Genomic DNA, 22,427 nt, shown 5'->3' with positions numbered 1-22,427 from the left:
AAAAGGGAATTATATATACTTGATAAGCAAAATATTGCAGGACTATGGGGAAAGAGCAGGGGAGTGGGACTAATTGGATAACTCTTTCAAAGAGCTGGCACAGACACGATGGGCCGAAAGGCTTCTTTCTGTGCTGTAGGATTCCATGTTGCAGCCAATGCTGTGGAATCCGGCCTACATGTAGTAAGAGCAGATTCTACAGCATGGGAAGCTCCACAATATTTCACAACCATTTCTCTTTGAAGGTTTGCAATATAAAAGGGACAAAGATGACCATTATAGCTCACAGGACAGAAGGTTAAAGATTTGAACCCTGATCTGTGCTGAATTAGCAGATCTTAGCTGTTTGAAGTACTACAAATGACCTCAAACCCGTCCCTTGAGATAGGGAAGGGGGAAAGATCCAGATCCGGCTCCTGATGGTGATACTGTGTGGACACTGGATGAGGACAGGACCAAGCTTGGTTCCGATGCCCCCCAAAAATAAAATTCATTGGACAGTGAACTCCTAATATAAAAATTTGCTGCATGTATCATTCTTCTTAAAAAGGCTTAACTGAATTTAGCTCATATAGAACAAGAAATTAGGACAAAGAGGACATGAATAATTAAATTTAAAATGGGTATCAGGGAGACCGTCTTTAAAAGATAGACTTGAAAGACTTACATTTATCTAGCGCCTTTCACAACCTCAGGACGTCCCAAAGTGCTTTACAGCCAATGAACTACTTTTTGAAGTGTAGTCACTGTTATATTGTAGGAAACGTGGCAGCCATTTTGCGCACAGCAAGGTCCCACAAACAGCAATTTGATAATGACCAGATATCCTGTTTTGAGTGATGTTGGTTGAGGGATACATATTGGTCAGGACACCGGAGAGAACTCCCCTGCTCTTCAAAATAGTGCCATGGGATCTTTTACGTCCACCTGAGAGGACAGACAGAGCCTCAGTTTTATGAGTCATCTGAAAGACGGCACCTCCAACAGTCCAGCACTCCTTCAGTACTGCACTGGAGTGTCAGCTTAGATTATGTACTGAAGTCTCTGGAGTGGGACTTAAACCCATGACCTATTGATTCAGAGGTGAGAGTGCCACCAACTGAGCCACAGCTGACAGCTACAGAGTGAGAAATGTTTGGAATGATTTCCCAGACAGGGTAGTAGAGACAAAACACAAGGGTTGTTCAAGATACAGTTGGCTGTTGTTTTGGGAAAATTCGAGTACCAAAGTAAAGAATTTAAACTGGATGAATAGCATTTCCTCAACCTGAATCTCCTTGTATTCTTTTACAAGCCTTCAATTATATGATAACACAGCCCAGTAACATAAAACAAAATTGAATTCATCATTCCTATTGAAGAACAATCTCTGAATATCAAAACACGGACACACTGGTTGGATTAAAGGAACAATTTTACTGGAAAGACTGAATTTAGAGCAAAACATTACTAATATAATCTAATGTAATTAAAGGAAAGAAAGATTGTTAATTACACTACAATTACAGCAATTTAGTTTAGAAGAAAAGTACAGGGCACAATATACTCACTCAGTGTCATACAAGCTATTATACTGATGTCGGCAATTGCAAGCAAACCTCAGAAAGAGACATGTACATCGTAAGAAAGGATCTACCATCATGATGTTTGACTAATGTAGGATTATTGTACGTAAAAAGCTGTGTATAGAATTCTACAACACCACACAATATAATTGTAATAAAACAAGTTTTAGCAAAAAACATCAAGAAACTACAAAGAGATTCACAATGTCTCCAGATCTAATTCAGTCTTTTATTTTTCTAAGAAATAGGACAGATATTTGTATATGGATATATTCATATTCAATACTCACAGAACACATTCAGCATGCCTAAATATTAAAACAGCTACAGACCACTCTCTTACACTGGTTGCCAAGGCTTTATTTTCAAAGCCATGGCTGATTGATCCAGTTTTAGAGAAAATATGTTATAGGGTTATCGCTAGTATTTAAATAAAGTTAAATGACAGGACTTAAAGTCTCTAAATAGTTCAAGTCCCTGTTCCACAAAACTTTAGCCTCATTCATGGTTGCTACCCATCTAGGATTGAACTGGATGACCCATTTTTTTTTCTCTCCTCCTAATTTTATTTTGCCCCTGGTTTTCTCCTCTCCTGAAGGCACTGACTCCAACTTTACGGGTCCACGGGCTCAGGCAGCCCTCCTGTACTTTGCCCCAGTGACTGCTCGTCACACGGACTTTCAAGCAGTGGTTGCTGGATAGCAGGCAGGAGCAGGAAGCCTAGCTGATTGTTCCCCACCGAGCTTAGGGTACTGAGGAAAGTTGTAGAACCCTATTTACTGCCAGTGCTGAGGTCAGCTGACAGTAAAGACCAGATTTTGCACGGTCATGTAAAATGGGTGACAGCGAGTCGACAGCCTGTTTCACATCTCTCCCCATTTTTACTTCCAGTGACTTGAACAGAAATTTTAAAAAATCAGGAGAGACGTAAAACAGGCTGCCGATTCACTGTGGCCCATTTTACACTTTCGCACAAAGTTGCGATCTACTCCGAGGAGTCAGTCTGGAAATTTTCCGAAGTGTAGACCAGACACTAAAAGCCTGTTTTTTGTTTTTTGAATAACAGCCTCCTTTACCCCCACGTACTTCCATGTCTCATGAGATGGAGACATTAGGTTTTTGATGAATTTTCATCTTCAGCAAAATACACCTTAGAACTCAAGCCAGCATCCCACCCTGCGCTCTGATCCCACTCTCCTGTCCAGTTTTGGGTCCTTCAGAAAATGGCAACCCTATTCCCATTTATAACATTTTTTTTGGTATATTATTAAACTCTTCTTTCCTCCTTCCTTATTGCACATTCGTTCCCTCTAAAAGGTCTTGTGCCATCATGTGTTCTATTTCAGGCAGGATAGCAGGGCACTCGAAGCCATGACCTTGTGAATGTTCAGAGTCATCATCACTGCCATCCTAGGATCAGCTGGCATGAGACACAACTCCAAAGGAGTGAGATGGACAATGTCAGGGATTTTTTTTCTTGGCCAGATACTGTTTCTAGTTAATGCTCCATCTGCCATTTCTGGCTGATATCTGACACAACTCTGCTAATGGAGGAAAGCAGGCTTCAATTCTTATTTCACTTGCTTGTTTCTTTTTTCTCTTTTCTGATCTGTCACACCCCTCCTAAAGCTAAATATGGGGTGTCAAACAGTGAATAAATTACAGAAAATGTAATGCAAGCGATAACCCTCAGTGTGGCCAACATGCACAATGAGAAAATGGACTCTTAAAATGTTCCTTAATCTATGTTAAGGCTGCGTGACATTTTTGGACTGAATAAATGGAGACACGATACAATGAATGGTTGACTGAATTAAAATTGTGGCTGCCAGCATTTGTATAACAGCTGTTTGAAGAAGGGAATGGGTTTTCTTGAAATGCATTCCTTAGTTTCCCTCCGTCATGGAGGAGATTGAACTTTCATGGGACCTATCTGCAGGAAAGGCACAATTTCTCTGTGACTTAAATTGGAATAGTTATCTCATCTCAGCTGACAGTTCATTTGTGATTAGAGCAAGGTGGTCTATGCCAGTGGTCCTCATAGGACCATTTGTGGCCTATCTCCTCCTCATCTGAAAACCTCAGAAAACTTGCTGTCTTTCTGTCTCTCGGCTTCTGATCATGGCCATCTCAGATGCTGATGGGATTCAGCACATTTCCTCACCTCTTGCTCTTCAGACACAGACAGCAAAGGAATGCTATTTGGAGGCAATGCTAGCCAAGAGTCCATCAGTCACTAGTGCAGAACTGAAACTCGGAGCTTACCATGTGAGGAATCATGATGAGAGGTGGGTTGGGGGGGGAGGGGAGGTTAATTAGGTCCCAGCAGTCCACAGTACAGCATGTTGGAGCATTCCTGAAAGGAGCCCTTGATCAAGCCACTGCTTGGGACTGTACCCCTTGACAAAAAGTTTATGAGTAACACTAGTCTAATACCAATTTTATTCCTTCCCTGACGTTTTTGAGAAGAGATACATTCCTGGCAAGTTTCATGTGGCAATGATACTCAGAGACACAACCACACTGGTTGCAAGTCTGGAGCAAGTTGCCTTAATCTCTGGGTTGCCAGGGGGAATAACTGTCTGTTTAACACCTTTAAGCACATAGACCATCTTAATCAACTGAGCATGTGCTGTTGGCACACTTTGTCATGCCTCTTTCTCTGTATTACTGTATTACAATGTGATGAGTACTGAAGCATTTCGAACATGCTCATTGGAAATGCAAAAAAAAAACTTCATTCCCTTTCAAACTAATACTTAGTGCAGCAAAGGACCTGCTTTGGCCCAGTGTTTGTGTTTTTTTTAAGTGACATTTAGTAAGTTATTTAAAAAAAAAACGTGCTTCAGTCATGCAGCTCCATTTTATAATTCTCACTATTATATTCAATTCCGTTCTGCTCCCTCTCCGCTTTATTTACCGCTCTTTTTCTTCTTCCCAAAAGTAATGAAGGATTTCTTCCCTTCGCGCTCAGTTGTTGACTTCCCGGAGAGCGTGGTCGTGGTCCCGGGAATGTAGACGTTGTGAAGATAGTCGGTGGCCTGGTGGTGAGCGGGGAATTTCACTGCCAGCCTGGGGGTCCAGCTCTGCTCTCCGGTCGCCCGAACCGGTGATGCCTCTATGATCTCTGAAAATGAGGTTTTGAGTTAAACATCAGTTATTATCCCCAGCGCTAAATATTAACGTATGATTGCTTTTGCACCATGCAGCCCCAGGTTCATTTTCTGTTGCTCTTCAATTTGTCGCTGTGGGAAGTGTTCGCCCCTTCCTATGCTACTAAGCCTGCGATTGGAAAGCCAGTGTGTGAGTATTTGCAGGGACGAGTATATTCCCACCATTCTACAGTGCCCCTTAGTTCATAAAATAATAGAATGATACAGCACAGAAGGAAGGGACTTGGCCCATTGTGCCTGTGCCCGCTCTTTGGGTAGAGTTATCCAATTAGTCTCACTCCCCTGCTCGTTCCCCACAGCCCTGCAAATTTTTCCACTCCAAGTATTTATCCAATTCCCTTTTGAAAGTTATTAGTGAATCTGCTTCCACCGCCCTTTCAAGCTTGGCATTCCATGCAATTTCTTTTTACGTTTTTGCATGGGTAGAATTTTGCAGGTAAATCTGCCTCTTTTTTGGTGTAATTCTTCTCCCCTTTTTTTCTTCATCAACCTGCGTCAGCACCTGGTAGCTTAGAGAGTGATGGGGATCTAACCGCTACCAGTGTCCCCTGTAAACTGCCTCAGAATAAGCCTGACTTCCTTAGTATTCCCATATAATTTGGGTACTTGATACCTGGAACCATCTTGGTTATCTCTTTATCTTTTCACCTATGACATTTTGAGGCCAGAATTAGCTTCCTAAATATTATTTAAAAATTATTTACTTTATAAGTAGATGTTTTACTCTCCTAACAAAAAATATGTAAGAAGGGAAGACTTGCATTTATATGGTGCCTTTCACCACTTCAGGGCGTCCCAAAGTACTTTACAACCAATGAATTTGAAATGTAGTCACTATTGTAATGTAGGAAACGTGGCAGCTAATTTTGAGCACAGCAAGGTTCCACAAACAGCAATGAGATAATGGCCAGATAATCTGTTTTAGTGATGTTGGTTGAGGGATAAATATTAGCCAGGGTACTGGGGAGAACTCCCCTGCTCATCTTCGTATAGTGTCATGGGATCTTTTACGTCCATCTGAGAGGGCAGACGGGGCCTCGGTTTAATGTCTCATTTGAAAGGCGGGTATGATTACTGCGAAGTAATGTCTTGTTAGTGACAATACCTCGTCTTCAAATCTGATGCAATTGAAAGAAAAGTCATTCCCATAAAGGGTTAGAGAAGCCCAAACTGTTCATGCAACCCTACTCAGGCCATAACATAGAGCTACAGTCACCATGACTTCAAGATGGTACACAGGTCCAAGGACGCACTATAAAGCATTAAGCACTGTTCTTTTTATCACAGTCTGAAAGCATTCTCTAAACCAGCAGTGCACACCACAACATATTCCTGATTCCACCAGACATTCTATACTGATTTGCCAAAGCTTTCAAAAAAAATTGGTAATTACCAGTCGTACAATTTTAACAATGAAAACAGTTTACCTAGCTCTAACAAGGAGGCATGCTCCAGCTATTGAAGAGCAAACCTGGGCACAATGTCCGGGAATTTCCTCGGAACTAATCACGCTCCGACACCATAACTTTGCCGGGCCTGTGGCAGTTACCCCGTCTACGGGCATAAATGGTTTCCACCACACTCCTGGTGAAATTCTGGCGACGGACCATGGAATTGACTTTGATATAGGGTAGTGGAGGCAAGGCCTCTCAATCGTTGGATGCTGTGATGGGGAGGGGGGTTGGGGGAGAGAGGGGCTGTAGGCTCTTTGCGGATGGATGTATTATGAGAGGCCAAATGACCTTTCTTATCTGTCTTAATCTTGGGGTCCTAATAGCTAAGAGGCAAGATCACAATCAAGCTCCCAGCTTGGTTTTGCTTCAATGCAACTTTTCTTTTCCCAATTAAGAAAATTATATCAATGCCTCTAACTGGTATGTGTATGGGAACTGGATTGCTTGATATTCCAATGCTCAATTGATAACACAAATATTCCAGATGATATTTCTTAAATGAAAGGATTACTAACTCATCAATTCTGCAAGAGACCATAGATAGCTTTGCTCAATATTAACCTACTTAGCATTACATTCTCCTAGATTAACATATCTTCTCCACAGTAAATTAAAGTGTAAAACATATTTTCTGCAAGTTTGGATTATGTGAAAGATTTGGCTCAACAGGTACAAGTTGCGAACCAGTGCACTGCTGCTAGATATTTATTCACAGCACAGTAGCTGCTCATTAGTGAACACACTTCTGTCAATTGGAAGACACATGCAGAAATAAAGGAAAGAAGTTACACATAAGGGTTTTCTGGTTAGTTCTTGTTGAGTGGATTTGGCAGGAAGAGTCAGGGTCCTTCATCTGTTGCGTGGTCTTCAGCAGCATAAGAAGAAATGTTTTAGAAAACAATGCATCTGGCATACAGACAAGGAAGGCCCTAGGTTTGATCCCTGGCTTTGGGCTGAGTTGGATGATTTCAACCAAGGTGGCAATAGAGGTGCTCGTGACCCTGTGTAAGGGATGGGGTAAAAGGATCAACCAAAGCCTCTGCTCCTGATCAATATGGAGTGACTCCTGCTGGAAAGTGCGTTTGCCTTGATGTTGCAAGGACAGGATCGGGCTCAGATATGATATCCGCGATAGACAAATAGCCTGTCAGCACTCCCTGTCAAGACTTATGCATGAATGCCGGTCATTTGGGTGAGATACCAAGGACAGCTTGAAACATCCACCAATAAAAATCAGTGACTTCAGCAGAGGCACTCGGAGATTCACAAAAAAATACAACGTGTCATATAGTGGGACACTGACAGGGATGGGTTTCTGACTACAAGGAAATATACACTGGTACCCCAATCCATTAATTATTAAGTGCTCTGATGGAATGCACAGGAACAAAGTTCCAACTTCTCAGAGACTTTAATGCACATTTTGCAGCCCCTACATTTTAATGAGAGTTTACATTCCTTAACATTCTTTTTGGTTAAACCAGCAACTAAACATTGCATTTAATGTTGTCCAAAATGAGATGGTGAGGATTTTTGAAGACTTACTTAAACATAGAACAAACGGCTGGATATATAAAGCATAAATAACAATTTCCAGGAGATGTGGAGCTATTTTCTACCCCATACTTTTTTTTTGTTGCAATCATTTTGTCCCTTCAGCTTTCTCCACTCTTAATCTTCATCTTCATCTCCTAAAGGCAGTGACTCATGCTCCCTTGGTGCTGACTGCCCTTCAGTGCCTCCTCCAAACTGCCAGTCATTGAGTGTTGACAGGCCATTTACCAGTGGGGGCATCACCAAAGAGGCTACTCCTGTCCTCATCTGACATCCACATGTAAGCACACTTCCAGCAGGAGAAGCACCAGCAATGAGAAACCCAATTGAAAAGATTTACTAGGATGCTACCGGGACTTGATGGTTTGACTTATAGGGAGAGGTTAGATAGATTGGGACTTTTTTTCCCTGGAGAGTAGGAGGTTAAGGGGTGATCTTATAGAAGTCTATAAAATAATGAGGGGCATAGATAAGGTAGATAGTCAAAATCTTTTCCCAAAGGTAGGGGAGTCTATAACGAGGGGACATAGATTTAAGGTGAGAGGGGAGAGATACAAAAGGGTCCAGAGGGGCAATTTTTTCACTCAAAGGGTGGTGAGTGTCTGGAACGAGCTGCCAGAGGCAGTAGTAGAGGCGGGTACAATTTTGTCTTTTAAAAAGCATTTGGACAGTTACATGGGTAAGATGGGTATAGAGGGATATGGGCCAAGTGCAGGCAATTGGGACTAGCTTAGTGGTATAAACTGGGCGACATGGACATGTTGGGCCGAAGGGCCTGTTTCCATGTTGTAAACTTCTATGATTCTATGATTCTATTTTCTCCCCTATAGCTCATGGTCAATGAAGTAAGTGTAGCATCTCTCCTGCCACCTCAGGCGACTCAGTACAGACCAGCGATTGGATCTGGGATCTTTCTTGTCCGTGTCACCTAATTGCACACTGGATAGTACATTTACCAACTGAGCCATTGGAGTTTAGTCCCATTTATCTCATCCTGGCATAAGGACCTTTAGCCTGGCTCCTTACCTCAAAGACTCCCTAGGTGTTAGTGAATAACTTCAAAATGAATAATAAATTAATATTTAACACAGATGCCTATAGGAAAAGCAGTCTTCACTATTCCTGCCTCTGATGGCACCTTCCGAAGCATTTGGGAACCAAAAAGTGATAATGGGTGCAACTATCTCCCCATATATATACTTCAAAATCTCTTTGGCCTTGAAATTATGTACTGTGTATGAACACTTAATGAAATTGCACTATTTTAATAGAAACCTTAACCTATTTATTTCAAATGGATTAACGCCTCTGTTAATAGATAAAGGAACGGGTTAGGCAGTAACACATAGGTTAATGTAACGGGTTAATGTAATGATTTTGTGCTCCCAGCACAGGTGGAAGCGCATATCAGGAATTCAAGTGTAGTGGTTACCGTGTGTGATTTGCAGCCCAGGGACCATGCAGGCTGCCAATAATGGGCGCACTGAGCTCCACGCTTGAATTCCTGATACATGCTCCTGTTGTAGGAAGCTCTGTAAAAAAGATAACAGAAGATATGTAAAATTAAAGCTTCACAGGTGTTACAAATGTGTATTACTTTGTACTTTAAAAATCAATGTTTGGGAGTATGTTCAACATACTCACCAATTCAAACTTTAGTGACAAGGCTCATGACACAACAACAACAGCAGCAACAGCTACAACAACACCACCAACAGCTACTTACGTTTACATAACATTTCAACATAAAAAATGTCCCAAGACACTTCACAGATAGAGGTAGGTAAGGGAATGAATGCCCAGCAACAACGGGAGAGATTAGGAGGAATGACCAAAAGACTGATTGAAAAGAAGGGTTTTGAAAATCTGATTAAAGGTGAAGTGAGAAGTGAAGAGGCAGAGGATCTAGAGTGGAGGATCAAGGTATCTGAAGGCTCATCCACCAATGATGGGCAAGTGGGACGGGGGATGGTGGGGGGGGTCACATGAGACCAGAGTGTGAGTAAAGGGTGTGCGAGGGGATAAAGTGCTTGAGATTAGATGGGTCAAGGCCAAGGAAGGATCTACAGATAAAAACAAGGGTGACAACCACAGGAACTTGTATAATGCCTTTAAAAAAGAGCGTCCCAACATCACAGATTGGGATAAAGAAAATGGATGCCGAGTCAGAAGAGACAGGTAAGGAGAGGTGACTGAAGACTTGGTCAAAGAGATGGGCTTTGGAAAAGTTTTTAAAGGAGGTGAAGTGATGAAGAAGTTTGGGGAGGGAATTCCAGAAAATGGGACCAAGGTGGCTGAAGGCTCTGCAGCCAATGGTGGGACAAAGGAAAGAGGGAATCTGCAATAGGTTGGTGTCAGAGGAATGAAGTGTTCACTGGGAGGAGATATAAGACTGGAGAAGATTGGGGAGATAGAGTGAGGTGAGACAATGGAGGAATGAGGATTTTAAATTCAATGTGTTAGGAGTCGAAAGGGGCTCAGTGAGGACAGGAGTGATGGGTGAGCAACAACAGCAGCTTGCATTTATATAGCGCCTTTAACGCAATAAAATGTCTAGGACTTGTGTGTGTAGGGATACATGTGGCAGATTTTTGCACATGTTGGATTTTATTGAGGATAAAGGAAGAGAGGTCAGCAATGAGCATGTTGGAGTAGTCAAGGCAGTTTCAATGGCAAAGGGCAGAGGTAGAAGCAGAGGCAAGCAATGTTGCGGAGCTAGAAGTAAATGTTTTTGTGATGGGATCTGAAGCTAAACTCAAGGTTGAACAAGAGACCAAGGGTGTAAATGATCTGTTGGAATCCGAGACAGTGTCCAGGGAGGGGGAAGGAGTTAATGGCAAGAGAGCAGAGTTTGTGATGGGGGTACTGACGACATTGTCTTTAGTATTTACCATTCAATTAGATCATGGATGATCTGTAACTTAACTGCATCTACCCGCCTTGGTAACAATGATTGTGTTTTATATATATATAATTCACAACACATACATGATCTGAGACACTTTGTGAAATGTGGTTCTGTGTGACTAATATAAACAATGATACGTTTGATTATTTTTCTTATTATCTTTCTTTTGATCCTTCCAATTTTTCCCCTCCTCCCTTGAAGATGTGGACATAAGAATTGCTCTGGTCGTTAGGTGTAGTGACATTATAAATGCATTCATGAGGATTTACTCTGGTATTTGTAATGGAATCCAAACCACGTTGGGGTATATTTTCTGTTCTTTTATGAATGGTCAATGCCTGTGTTAAAAAAAATGGCACAGATTTAGCATGAGTGCATTAAACATTTGTATGAGAACAGCATCAGTCAGATAATTTATCCCATTTTGTTATAATGCGATATGACTTCACCAGAGAGGAAATCTTCACAAACACATTTAGAATGTAGCTTCACAAAGAAACTGGAGGAATTCTGAGTTCCATAGTACCTGAAGGAAATAGCAGAAAAAAAATAATAAATAATGGAAATCAAAACAAAAAAAACATTCCTTTCACAAAATAGAGACAAATTGATTGCACAACATAGTTACAGAGACATGAAATCTTCGTAGCTCAGGCACACTGGAGATGCTGATGTAATTTGGGATATTTTATATAAGCTGCCACTGTCAAGTGCTCTCAAACAATGAATGGCAGCATCTTGAGATATTTCAAAGGAATTGCATGAGCGCACTCCTTGGCATCTCGGTGCTGGAAAGACACCAAATGAAGCAATCCATCAAAGTGATTAAGGACAAGGCCATTAGTAACATCATCTATGACAAGCAGCTGAAGTGCGCAGGTCATCTATGCATACTGATGGAGCTCGTGCCATAGTGAAGAAAAATCTTGTGAATACACATGCGACAAGACAGAGGATCAGATAGGAGAGCAGGAATCAGGTAGCCGTATCTAGTGAAAGATGATGCGTGAACGGCCGATGCGTCTAACTAAGCTAACTCGTCTAAATACAAACCATGGGAGAAAGTGCCAACAGATTCATGCACCACACCAAACCATTCCTTTACCCTTTAGTGCTGTGTACATGTCTGATCAGATAATGGGTTGTCGTTGGACACCATCCATGAGCCTAGGCATTTGCCAGAATGGGAATACCTGCACATCATAGTTTTCCTCAGTGGGTTAGTGGGTAAATATACTGCCAAAAGTGCACTGAATCATACAGAGCAGAAGATCTCTGGGCTCTGCTGAATTAGCTGATTTCAGCCAGAGCAGCAGTTGAGGTTCTACATTTCGCCTCAGCGCTCCTATGCTAGGGAAAGAAAAAGAAAGAACTTCCAGTTATAAAGTACCTTATCACATCTCTCACAAGCATTGCAAAGCAAACATTGAATTACAATCACTGTTGTTATGTAGGCAAATGGGGCAGCCATTTTGCACACAGCAATGTCCCACAAATAGCAATGAGATGAATGACCTGATAATCTATATTTTTGTGGGGTGGTGGTTGAGGGAGCAATGTTTGGCTCAAACAGCTGGAGAACTCTGTGCCTTTCTTGAAATAGTGCCGCATAATCTTTAATGTCTACCTGAACCACTAGGCCAGGCCTCAGTTTAATATCTTATCTGAAGAATGGCACCTCCAGCAATGTAGTACTCCCTGAGCACCGCACTGGACTGTCAACATAAATTGTGTGCTCAGTTCCTTGAGTGGGGCTTGAGCCCAAAACCATCTGACTCAGAGGTGAGAGTGCTAGCAACTGAGCCAAGCTGACACTTGCCTCTGAGTCAGAGGAGCCTGAAAGAGGAGAAAAAACAATCATGGATTCCTCTCCTGCTTGCTACCCTTGACCACTTTTGAAAAGTGTATCATCCATGTGGACATTGAGAGGAGACATTGAACAATGCTTAGAAATAGTATTTACTGAGATGTAGCGGATGACCTTTCACTAGTTCTGAGCTTTCTCCTTTGTTGGAATGTTGAGAACCTCCATCAACCAAAGGAGTAGATAGCATTATGTTCTACTCTCTCTTACCCCTCTTTGTTTTCTGGTGCATGTCCTGGCTTGTCCTAGTTAGTCCTATAAAAGGGGCTTCTCCACAGTGACCTCACAGTTGTGTTGAAGGGTCACGTCCTATCTTTCCTTTCAGACGATGACTGACCTGCAGCGCAATGCCAGAATGTTCTATTTTTTAGGGCTATTGTTTTGTTTGATTAATCTCCTTATTCTATCTTTTGGGCATTATTGAACTCTATTTACACAATTTTAAAAATTTAACAATGTTCAGATTTTTGGGTTTGGTGAAAGAATATTATCCCTAAAGAAACATTCATGATGCTGAAATAAAGAACAGAAAATGCTGGAAACACTCAGCAGGTGAGGCAGCATCTGTGGAGGGAGAAAGGTAGGGTTAACGTTTCAGGTCAATGACTTTTTGTCAGAACTTTTTTGACCTATGATGCTTTGTTGATTCTGATTGCATTTTTAAAAAACTGAATATCATTACCACATATGTTGTATAATATAAGACAGCGTTGTGTTCTGCACTGTACCAATCAATACTCAACGAGTTAAGTTAACTTGGCACAGACTATGTTTTTGATAGTGATGTGTTTTTCAAAATGTTAATGTATAGCTAATTGACTCTATTTATTTATTATACTCCCATTGTAACCCTGTGGGAAATTCAGTGCACTGAGCAGCTGCCAGAGATGAAACAGCCTATTTGTCTGAACTAGATGCAAATCAGGACCAAGAAGTTTTAACTTTTCTTGTCCCTCAATACTGTTCTGTCCATTGATCCTCTGAACATTTATCTCTTGTTTTTCCAAATACCCCATCCTTTCTGCCTGCATCCTTTTTATATTGGAACCAAAACTCATCACATCCTCTTCCTACTCTAATTTGTTCCTTTTCAGGACCTCCACATTATTTCACTCGGTTTCTCTTTGCTCCTACAAAATTGCAGGTTTATAAAATCTAAGCATTCAAGTCACTCAAACTCCATTCTTAATTTACCTTGTCTTTTTTTCCTGCTTTGCTCAGCCTAGTTCCTAAAGTACAACAGTGTAACCTGTACTTGTACGGTTAATTACTGGGTCCAATATGTCTTTACTTTCTGTGTACATGCTGCTGATATGTCAGCTGGTTTAGTGGTTAAGTCAGCTGATATCATTCAGTGCACACGTCAATTAATGTCTTTTAGTTTTATTGCACTCTGGATGTTCCCCATGCATGATTGGCCTTACGATTCTCTGTAGTCTTTAGTCCCTTATCTCTTCTGATCTTTATTGCAAAAAGGGACATTCTGTAGCCATCATGGTGTCCTTTAATCACCCTCACCCCTACTGTGCTGATTAGCCTATCTGACACATCTGTGTTTCTGTCTGAAATGTGTTTTAACTTAACGGACCCCTACTGTACTTCAGCTATAATTCTATACAATGCCAACTAGCTTATTATATTTAATAATCTGTATGTGCCTATCCTTACAATCCTCCCCTTAGCCTTGGTCTCTCAGTAAAATCAAAAGAACTGACTGCATCCCACTGTCTCAAGATGTAGCTTTCATCGTTGTGTTCACTAATTAGAAAGTTTCGGAAAAGTGATATGTTGCTCTTTTAAGTGAGAATGAAATTAGTGGGACAGATTAGTGATAAAAGACTTAACTACGTGAGATGAATGAATGTGCTTAAACTACATAAATTAAGCAGTCCAGGCCATTAACGTTATCCTAATATACATAAGCATTGTCATACAACTTATAATTTAGAAATAAAATATTTATAGGCACCTAGCCTGCGTCATTGAGCTGCCTGAAATGTAAATGTGGTAGCAACACATGGGATGCATCGTTTCCCTTTGCTTATTAATTTTATATCAGTTATCATATTAACATGATGAATTTGAAGTGCTGCCTGACAATTAGTATGCTTGCAATTTTTTGAAAAAATGAACTAATCTAAGTCAGTCTGGGAGGTCTAATGATAGAATATTGTACTGTGACGGGGGTGAAATGTAAGGAAAACTGAACGCTAAAAAAAAAATGAATAATGCTGGAAATCTGAAGTAAAAAGCTAAAATGCTATAAATGGGCAGCAGTTCAAACAGCATCGGGAGGATAAGGAAAGGTTGATACTTTACGCATGATCGAAAGAGGCCATTGTTGGCCTGCCTCTCTCATATGCTGAGTGACCTGCTACGCATTTATGGCAATTTCTGTTGTTAGACTTCTGATACTGGGATTCAACTCAGGCTGAGATGTCTTGCTAGTCCAAAATCAGAAAGGGAGAGCGGGTTTGAATGGGCCCATTTAAATACATACAGAGCATTTTTATTAAATGCAGGGCTCGAGAAACAGACTTATAGGGGGTGAAACTGGTCAACGTCAGTAGCGCAAAACGGGCAATAGACAATTAACGACTGCTTTATATCGTGCCTGATTTCCCTTTCCATTAAAATCAATGGAGGAGGAAATCGGGCCCAGTGTAAAAGGGCTGTCGATTCAGTGTAAAAACGGGTTGTCGATTCGGTGTGAAAGGGACTGTCGATTTGGTGTAAAAGGGACTGTCGATTCGGTGTGATAGGGGCTGTCGATTCGGTGTGAAAGGGACTGTCGATTCGGTGTGATAGGGGCTGTCGATTCGGTGTAAAAGGGGCAGTCGATTCGGTGTGAAAGGGACTGTCGATTCGGTGTGAAAGGGGCTGTCGATTCGGTGTGAAAGGGACTGTCGATTCGGTGTGAAAGGGGCAGTCGATTCGGTGTAAAAGGGGCAGTCGATTCGGTGTGAAAGGGACTGTCGATTCGGTGTGAAAGGGGCTGTCGATTCGGTGTGAAAGGGACTGTCGATTCGGTGTGAAAGGGACTGTCGATTCGGTGTGAAAGGGACTGTCGATTCGGTGTGAAAGGGACTGTCGATTCGGTGTGAAAGGGACTGTCGATTTGGTGTGAAAGGGACTGTCGATTCGGTGTGAAAGGGACTGTCGATTCGGTGTGAAAGGGGCAGTCGATTCGGTGTGAAAGGGACTGTCGATTTGGTGTGAAAGGGGCTGTCGATTCGGTGTGAAAGGGACTGTCGATTCGGTGTGAAAGGGACTGTCGATTCAGTGTGAAAGGGACTGTCGATTTGGTGTGAAAGGGGCTGTCGATTCGGTGTGAAAGGGACTGTCGATTCGGTGTGAAAGGGACTGTCGATTCGGTGTGAAAGGGGCAGTCGATTCGGTGTGAAAGGGACTGTCGATTCGGTGTGAAAGGGACTGTCGATTCGGTGTAAAAGGGGCAGTCGATTCGGTGTGAAAGGGACTGTTGATTCGGTGTGAAAGGGACTGTCGATTCGGTGTGAAAGGGACTGTCGATTCGGTGTAAAAGGGGCAGTCGATTCGGTGTGAAAGGGACTGTCGATTCGGTGTGAAAGGGACTGTCGATTCGGTGTGAAAGGGACTGTCGATTCGGTGTAAAAGGGGCAGTCGATTCGGTGTGAAAGGGGCAGTCGATTCGGTGTGAAAGGGACTGTCGATTCGGTGTGAAAGGGACTGTCGATTCGGTGTGAAAGGGACTGTCGATTCGGTGTGAAAGGGACTGTCGATTCGGTGTGAAAGGGACTGTCGATTTGGTGTGAAAGGGGCAGTCGATTCGGTGTAAAAGGGGCAGTCGATTCGGTGTGAAAGGGACTGTCGATTCGGTGTGAAAGGGGCTGTCGATTCGGTGTAAAAGGGACTGTCGATTCAGTGTGAAAGGGGCTGTCGATTCGGTGTAAAAGGGACTGTCGATTCGGTGTAAAAGGGGCTGTCGATTCTGTGTGAAAGGGGCTGTCGATTCGGTGTAAAAGGGACTGTCGATTCTGTGTGAAAGGGACTGTCGATTCGGTGTAAAAGGGGCTGTCGATTCGGTGTAAAATGGACTGTCGATTCAGTGTGAAAGGGACTGTCGATTCGGTGTAAAAGGGACTGTCAATTTGGTGTGAAAGGGGCTGTCGATTCGGTGTAAAAGGGACTGTCAATTTGGTGTGAAAGGGGCTGTCGATTCGGTGTAAAAGGGACTGTCGATTCAGTGTGAAAGGGGCTGTCGATTCGGTGTAAAAGGGACTGTCGATTCGGTGTAAAAGGGGCTGTCGATTCTGTGTGAAAGGGGCTGTCGATTCGGTGTAAAAGGGGCTGTCGATTCTGTGTGAAAGGGACTGTCGATTCGGTGTAAAAGGGGCTGTCGATTCTGTGTGAAAGGGACTGTCGATTCGCTGTGAAAGGGACTGTCGATTCGGTGTAAAAGGGACTGTCGATTCGGTGTGAAAGGGACTGTCGATTCGGTGTGAAAGGGACTGTCGATTCGGTGTGAAAGGGACTGTCGATTCGGTGTGAAAGGGACTGTCGATTTGGTGTGAAAGGGGCAGTCGATTCGGTGTAAAAGGGGCTGTCGATTCGGTGTGAAAGGGACTGTCGATTTGGTGTGAAAGGGACTGTCAATTTGGTGTGAAAGGGACTGTCGATTTGGTGTGAAAGGGGCAGTCGATTCGGTGTGAAAGGGACTGTCGATTTGGTGTGAAAGGGGCAGTCGATTCGGTGTAAAAGGGGCTGTCGATTCGGTGTAAAAGGGGCTGTCGATTCGGTGTGAAAGGGACTGTCGATTCGGTGTGAAAGGGACTGTCGATTTGGTGTGAAAGGAGCTGTCGATTCGGTGTGAAAGGGGCTGTCGATTTGGTGTGAAAGGGACTGTCGATTCGGTGTGAAAGGGACTGTCGATTTGGTGTGAAAGGGACTGTCGATTCGGTGTGAAAGGGACTGTCGATTCGGTGTGAAAGGGACTGTCGATTCGGTGTGAAAGGGGCTGTCGATTTGGTGTGAAAGGGACTGTCGATTCGCTGTGAAAGGGACTGTCGATTTGGTGTGAAAGGGACTGTCGATTCGGTGTGAAAGGGACTGTCGATTCGCTGTGAAAGGGACTGTCGATTCGGTGTGAAAGGAGCTGTCGATTCGGTGTGAAAGGGGCTGTCGATTTGGTGTGAAAGGGACTGTCGATTCGGTGTGAAAGGGACTGTCGATTTGGTGTGAAAGGAGCTGTCGATTCGGTGTGAAAGGGACTGTCGATTCGGTGTGAAAGGGACTGTCGATTCGCTGTGAAAGGGACTGTCGATTTGATGTGAAAGGGACTGTCGATTCGGTGTGAAAGGGACTGTCGATTCGGTGTGAAAGGGACTGTCGATTCGGTGTGAAAGGGACTGTCGATTCGGTGTGAAAGGGACTGTCGATTCGGTGTGAAAGGGACTGTCGATTCGGTGTGAAAGGGACTGTCGATTCAGTGTGAAAGGGACTGTCGATTCGGTGTGAAAGGGACTGTCGATTCGGTGTGAAAGGAGCTGTCGATTCAGTGTGAAAGGGACTGTCGATTCGGTGTGAAAGGGACTGTCGATTCGGTGTGAAAGGGACTGTCGATTCGCTGTGAAAGGGACTGTCGATTTGGTGTGAAAGGAGCTGTCGATTCAGTGTGAAAGGGACTGTCGATTCGGTGTGAAAGGGACTGTCGATTCGGTGTGAAAGGGACTGTCGATTTGGTGTGAAAGGGACTGTCGATTCGCTGTGAAAGGGACTGTCGATTCGGTGTGAAAGGAGCTGTCGATTCAGTGTGAAAGGGACTGTCGATTCGGTGTGAAAGGGACTGTCGATTTGGTGTGAAAGGGACTGTCGATTCGGTGTGAAAGGGACTGTCGATTCGGTGTGAAAGGAGCTGTCGATTCAGTGTGAAAGGGACTGTCGATTCGGTGTGAAAGGGACTGTCGATTCGGTGTGAAAGGGACTGTCGATTCGCTGTGAAAGGGACTGTCGATTTGGTGTGAAAGGGACTGTCGATTCGGTGTGAAAGGGACTGTCGATTCGGTGTGAAAGGGACTGTCGATTTGGTGTGAAAGGGACTGTCGATTCGGTGTGAAAGGGACTGTCGATTCGGTGTGAAAGGGACTGTCGATTCGGTGTGAAAGGGACTGTCGATTCGCTGTGAAAGGGACTGTCGATTCGCTGTGAAAGGGACTGTCGATTCGGTGTGAAAGGGACTGTCGATTCGGTGTGAAAGGGACTGTCGATTCGGTGTGAAAGGGACTGTCGATTCGGTGTGAAAGGGGCTGTCGATTCGGTGTGAAAGGGACTGTCTATTCGGTGTGAAAGGGACTGTCGATTCGGTGTGAAAGGGACTGTCGATTCGGTGTGAAAGGGGCTGTCGATTCCGTGTGAAAGGGACTGTCGATTCGGTGTGAAAGGGACTGTCTATTCGGTGTGAAAGGGACTGTCGATTCGGTGTGAAAGGGACTGTGGATTCGGTGTGAAAGGGACTGTGGATTCGGTGTGAAAGGGACTGTCGATTCGCTGTGAAAGGGACTGTCGATTCGGTGTGAAAGGGACTGTCGAATCGCTGTGAAAGGGACTGTCTATTCGGTGTGAAAGGGACTGTCGATTCGGTGTGAAAGGGACTGTCGATTCGGTGTGAAAGGGTCTGTCGATTCCGTGTGAAAGGGACTGTCGATTCGGTGTGAAAGGGACTGTCGATTCGGTGTGAAAGGGACTGTCGATTCAGTGTGAAAGGGACTGTCGATTCGGTGTGAAAGGGACTGTCGATTCGGTGTGAAAGGGACTGTCGATTCGGTGTGAAAGGGACTGTCGATTTGGTGTGAAAGGGGCTGTCGATTCGGTGTGAAAGGGACTGTCCATTCGGTGTGAAAGGGACTGTCGATTCGGTGTGAAAGGGACTGTCGATTCGGTGTGAAAGGGACTGTGGATTCGGTGTGAAAGGGACTGTCGATTCGCTGTGAAAGGGACTGTCGATTCGGTGTGAAAGGGACTGTCGATTCGGTGTGAAAGGGACTGTCGATTCGGTGTGAAAGGGACTGTGGATTCGGTGTGAAAGGGACTGTGGATTCGGTGTGAAAGGGACTGTCGATTCGGTGTGAAAGGGACTGTCGATTCGCTGTGAAAGGGACTGTCGATTCGGTGTGAAAGGGACTGTCGATTCGGTGTGAAAGGGACTGTCGATTCGGTGTGAAAGGGTCTGTCGATTCCGTGTGAAAGGGACTGTCGATTCGGTGTGAAAGGGACTGTCGATTCGGTGTGAAAGGGACTGTCGATTCGGTGTGAAAGGGGCTGTCGATTCAGTGTGAAAGGGACTGTCGATTCGGTGTGAAAGGGACTGTCGATTCGGTGTGAAAGGGACTGTCGATTTGGTGTGAAAGGGGCTGTCGATTCGGTGTGAAAGGGACTGTCCATTCGGTGTGAAAGGGACTGTCGATTCGGTGTGAAAGGGACTGTCGATTCGGTGTGAAAGGGACTGTCGATTTGTTGTGAAAGGGACTGTCGATTCGGTGTGAAAGGGACTGTCGATTTGGTGTGAAAGGGACTGTCGATTCGCTGTGAAAGGGACTGTCGATTCGGTGTGAAAGGGACTGTCGATTCGGTGTGAAAGGGACTGTCGATTTGGTGTGAAAGGGGCTGTCGATTCGGTGTGAAAGGGACTGTCCATTCGGTGTGAAAGGGACTGTGGATTCGGTGTGAAAGGGACTGTCGATTCGCTGTGAAAGGGATTGTCGATTCGGTGTGAAAGGGACTGTCGATTCGGTGTGAAAGGGACTGTTGATTTGGTGTGAAAGGGACTGTCGATTCGGTGTGAAAGGGACTGTCGATTTGGTGTGAAAGGGACTGTCGATTCGCTGTGAAAGGGACTGTCGATTCGGTGTGAAAGGGACTGTCGATTCGGTGTGAAAGGGACTGTCGATTTGGTGTGAAAGGGACTGTCGATTCGGTGTGAAAGGGACTGTCGATTTGGTGTGAAAGGGACTGTGGATTCGGTGTGAAAGGGACTGTCGATTCGCTGTGAAAGGGACTGTCGATTCGGTGTGAAAGGGACTGTCGATTCGGTGTGAAAGGGACTGTCGATTCGGTGTGAAAGGGACTGTCGATTCGGTGTGAAAGGGACTGTCGATTCGCTGTGAAAGGGACTGTCGATTCGGTGTGAAAGGGACTGTCGATTCGGTCTGAAAGGGACTGTCGATTCGGTGTGAAAGGGACTGTGGATTGGGTGTGAAAGGGACTGTCGATTCGGTGTGAAAGGGACTGTCGATTCGGTGTGAAAGGGACTGTCGATTCGCTGTGAAAGGGACTGTCGATTCGCTGTGAAAGGGACTGTCGATTCGGTGTGAAAGGGACTGTCGATTTGGTGTGAAAGGGACTGTCGATTCGGTGTGAAAGGGACTGTCGATTCGGTGTGAAAGGAGCTGTCGATTCGGTGTGACAGGGACTGTCGATTCGGTGTGAAAGGGACTGTCGATTCGGTGTGAAAGGGACTGTCGATTCGGTGTGAAAGGGACTGTCGATTCGGTGTGAAAGGAGCTGTCGATTTGGTGTGAAAGGGACTGTCGATTCGGTGTGAAAGGGACTGTCGATTTGGTGTGAAAGGGACTGTCGATTCAGTGTAAAAGGGACTGTCGATTCGGTGTGAAAGGGACTGTCGATTCGGTGTGAAAGGGACTGTCGATTCGGTGTGAAAGGGACTGTCGATTCGGTGTGAAAGGGACTGTCGATTCCGTGTGAAAGGGACTGTCGATTCGGTGTGAAAGGGACTGTTGATTCGGTGTGAAAGGGACTGTCGATTCCGTGTGAAAGGGACTGTCGATTCAGTGTGAAAGGGACTGTGGATTCGGTGTGAAAGGGACTGTGGATTCGGTGTGAAAGGGACTGTCGATTCGGTGTGAAAGGGACTGTCGATTCGGTGTGAAAGGGACTGTCGATTTGGTGTGAAAGGGACTGTCGATTTGGTGTGAAAGGGACTGTGGATTCGGTGTGAAAGGGACTGTCGATTCGCTGTGAAAGGGACTGTCGATTCGGTGTGAAAGGGGCTGTCGATTCGGTGTGAAAGGGACTGTCGATTCGGTGTGAAACGGACTGTCGATTCAGTGTGAAAGGGACTGTCGATTCGGTGTGAAAGGGACTGTCGATTCAGTGTGAAAGGGACTGTCGATTCGGTGTGAAAGGGACTGTCGATTTGGTGTGAAAGGGACTGTCGATTCGTTGTGAAAGGAGCTGTCGATTCGGTGTGAAAGGGACTGTCGATTCGTTGTGAAAGGAGCTGTCGATTTGGTGTGAAAGGGACTGTCGATTCGGTGTGAAAGGGACTGTCGATTTGGTGTGAAAGGGACTGTCGATTTGGTGTGAAAGGGACTGTGGATTCGGTGTGAAAGGGACTGTCGATTCGCTGTGAAAGGGACTGTCGATTCGGTGTGAAAGGGGCTGTCGATTCGGTGTGAAAGGGACTGTCGATTCGGTGTGAAAGGGACTGTCGATTCAGTGTGAAAGGGACTGTCGATTCGGTGTGAAAGGGACTGTCGATTCAGTGTGAAAGCGACTGTCGATTCGGTGTGAAAGGGACTGTCGATTCGGTGTGAAAGGGACTGTCGATTCGTTGTGAAAGGAGCTGTCGATTCGGTGTGAAAGGGACTGTCGATTCGTTGTGAAAGGAGCTGTCGATTTGGTGTGAAAGGGACTGTCGATTCGGTGTGAAAGGAGCTGTCGATTCGGTGTGAAAGGGACTGTCGATTCGTTGTGAAAGGAGCTGTCGATTTGGTGTGAAAGGGACTGTCGATTCGGTGTGAAAGGGACTGTCGATTCGGTGTGAAAGGGACTGTCGATTCGGTGTGAAAGAGACTGTCGATTCGGTGTGAAAGGGACTGTGGATTCGGTGTGAAAGGAGCTGTCGATTCAGTG

The 22,427-nt window shown here is 44.4% G+C and overlaps 1 protein-coding gene across 19 annotated transcripts in view; it reads right to left on the bottom strand.

The window, feature by feature from the left end:
* Positions 1-1,396: 1,396 nt before the first annotated feature.
* The window catches only part of LOC137332308 (protocadherin-10-like), a 245,812-nt gene continuing 224,781 nt past the window's right edge, over positions 1,397-22,427 (bottom strand). For 17 of the 19 annotated variants that reach the window (XM_067996031.1, XM_067996022.1, XM_067996028.1 and 14 more), the window contains 2 exons: positions 9,179-9,278; positions 1,397-4,692 (listed from right to left, as the gene is read on the bottom strand). In XM_067996031.1, coding sequence (XP_067852132.1) covers positions 4,536-4,692; positions 9,179-9,278 — 257 coding nt within the window. In that variant the 3' untranslated portion in view covers positions 1,397-4,535. The remainder of the gene's footprint in view (positions 4,693-9,178; positions 9,279-22,427) is intronic. The other 2 variants (XM_067996036.1, XM_067996034.1) reach the window with 1 other exon arrangement.

Source organism: Heptranchias perlo, chromosome 14 (genome assembly GCF_035084215.1).
Source record: "Heptranchias perlo isolate sHepPer1 chromosome 14, sHepPer1.hap1, whole genome shotgun sequence".
Classification (NCBI taxonomy): Eukaryota; Metazoa; Chordata; class Chondrichthyes; order Hexanchiformes; family Hexanchidae; genus Heptranchias; species Heptranchias perlo.
Note: the sequence above shows the minus strand (reverse complement) of the source record. Positions and strands in the feature narration are given on the sequence as shown.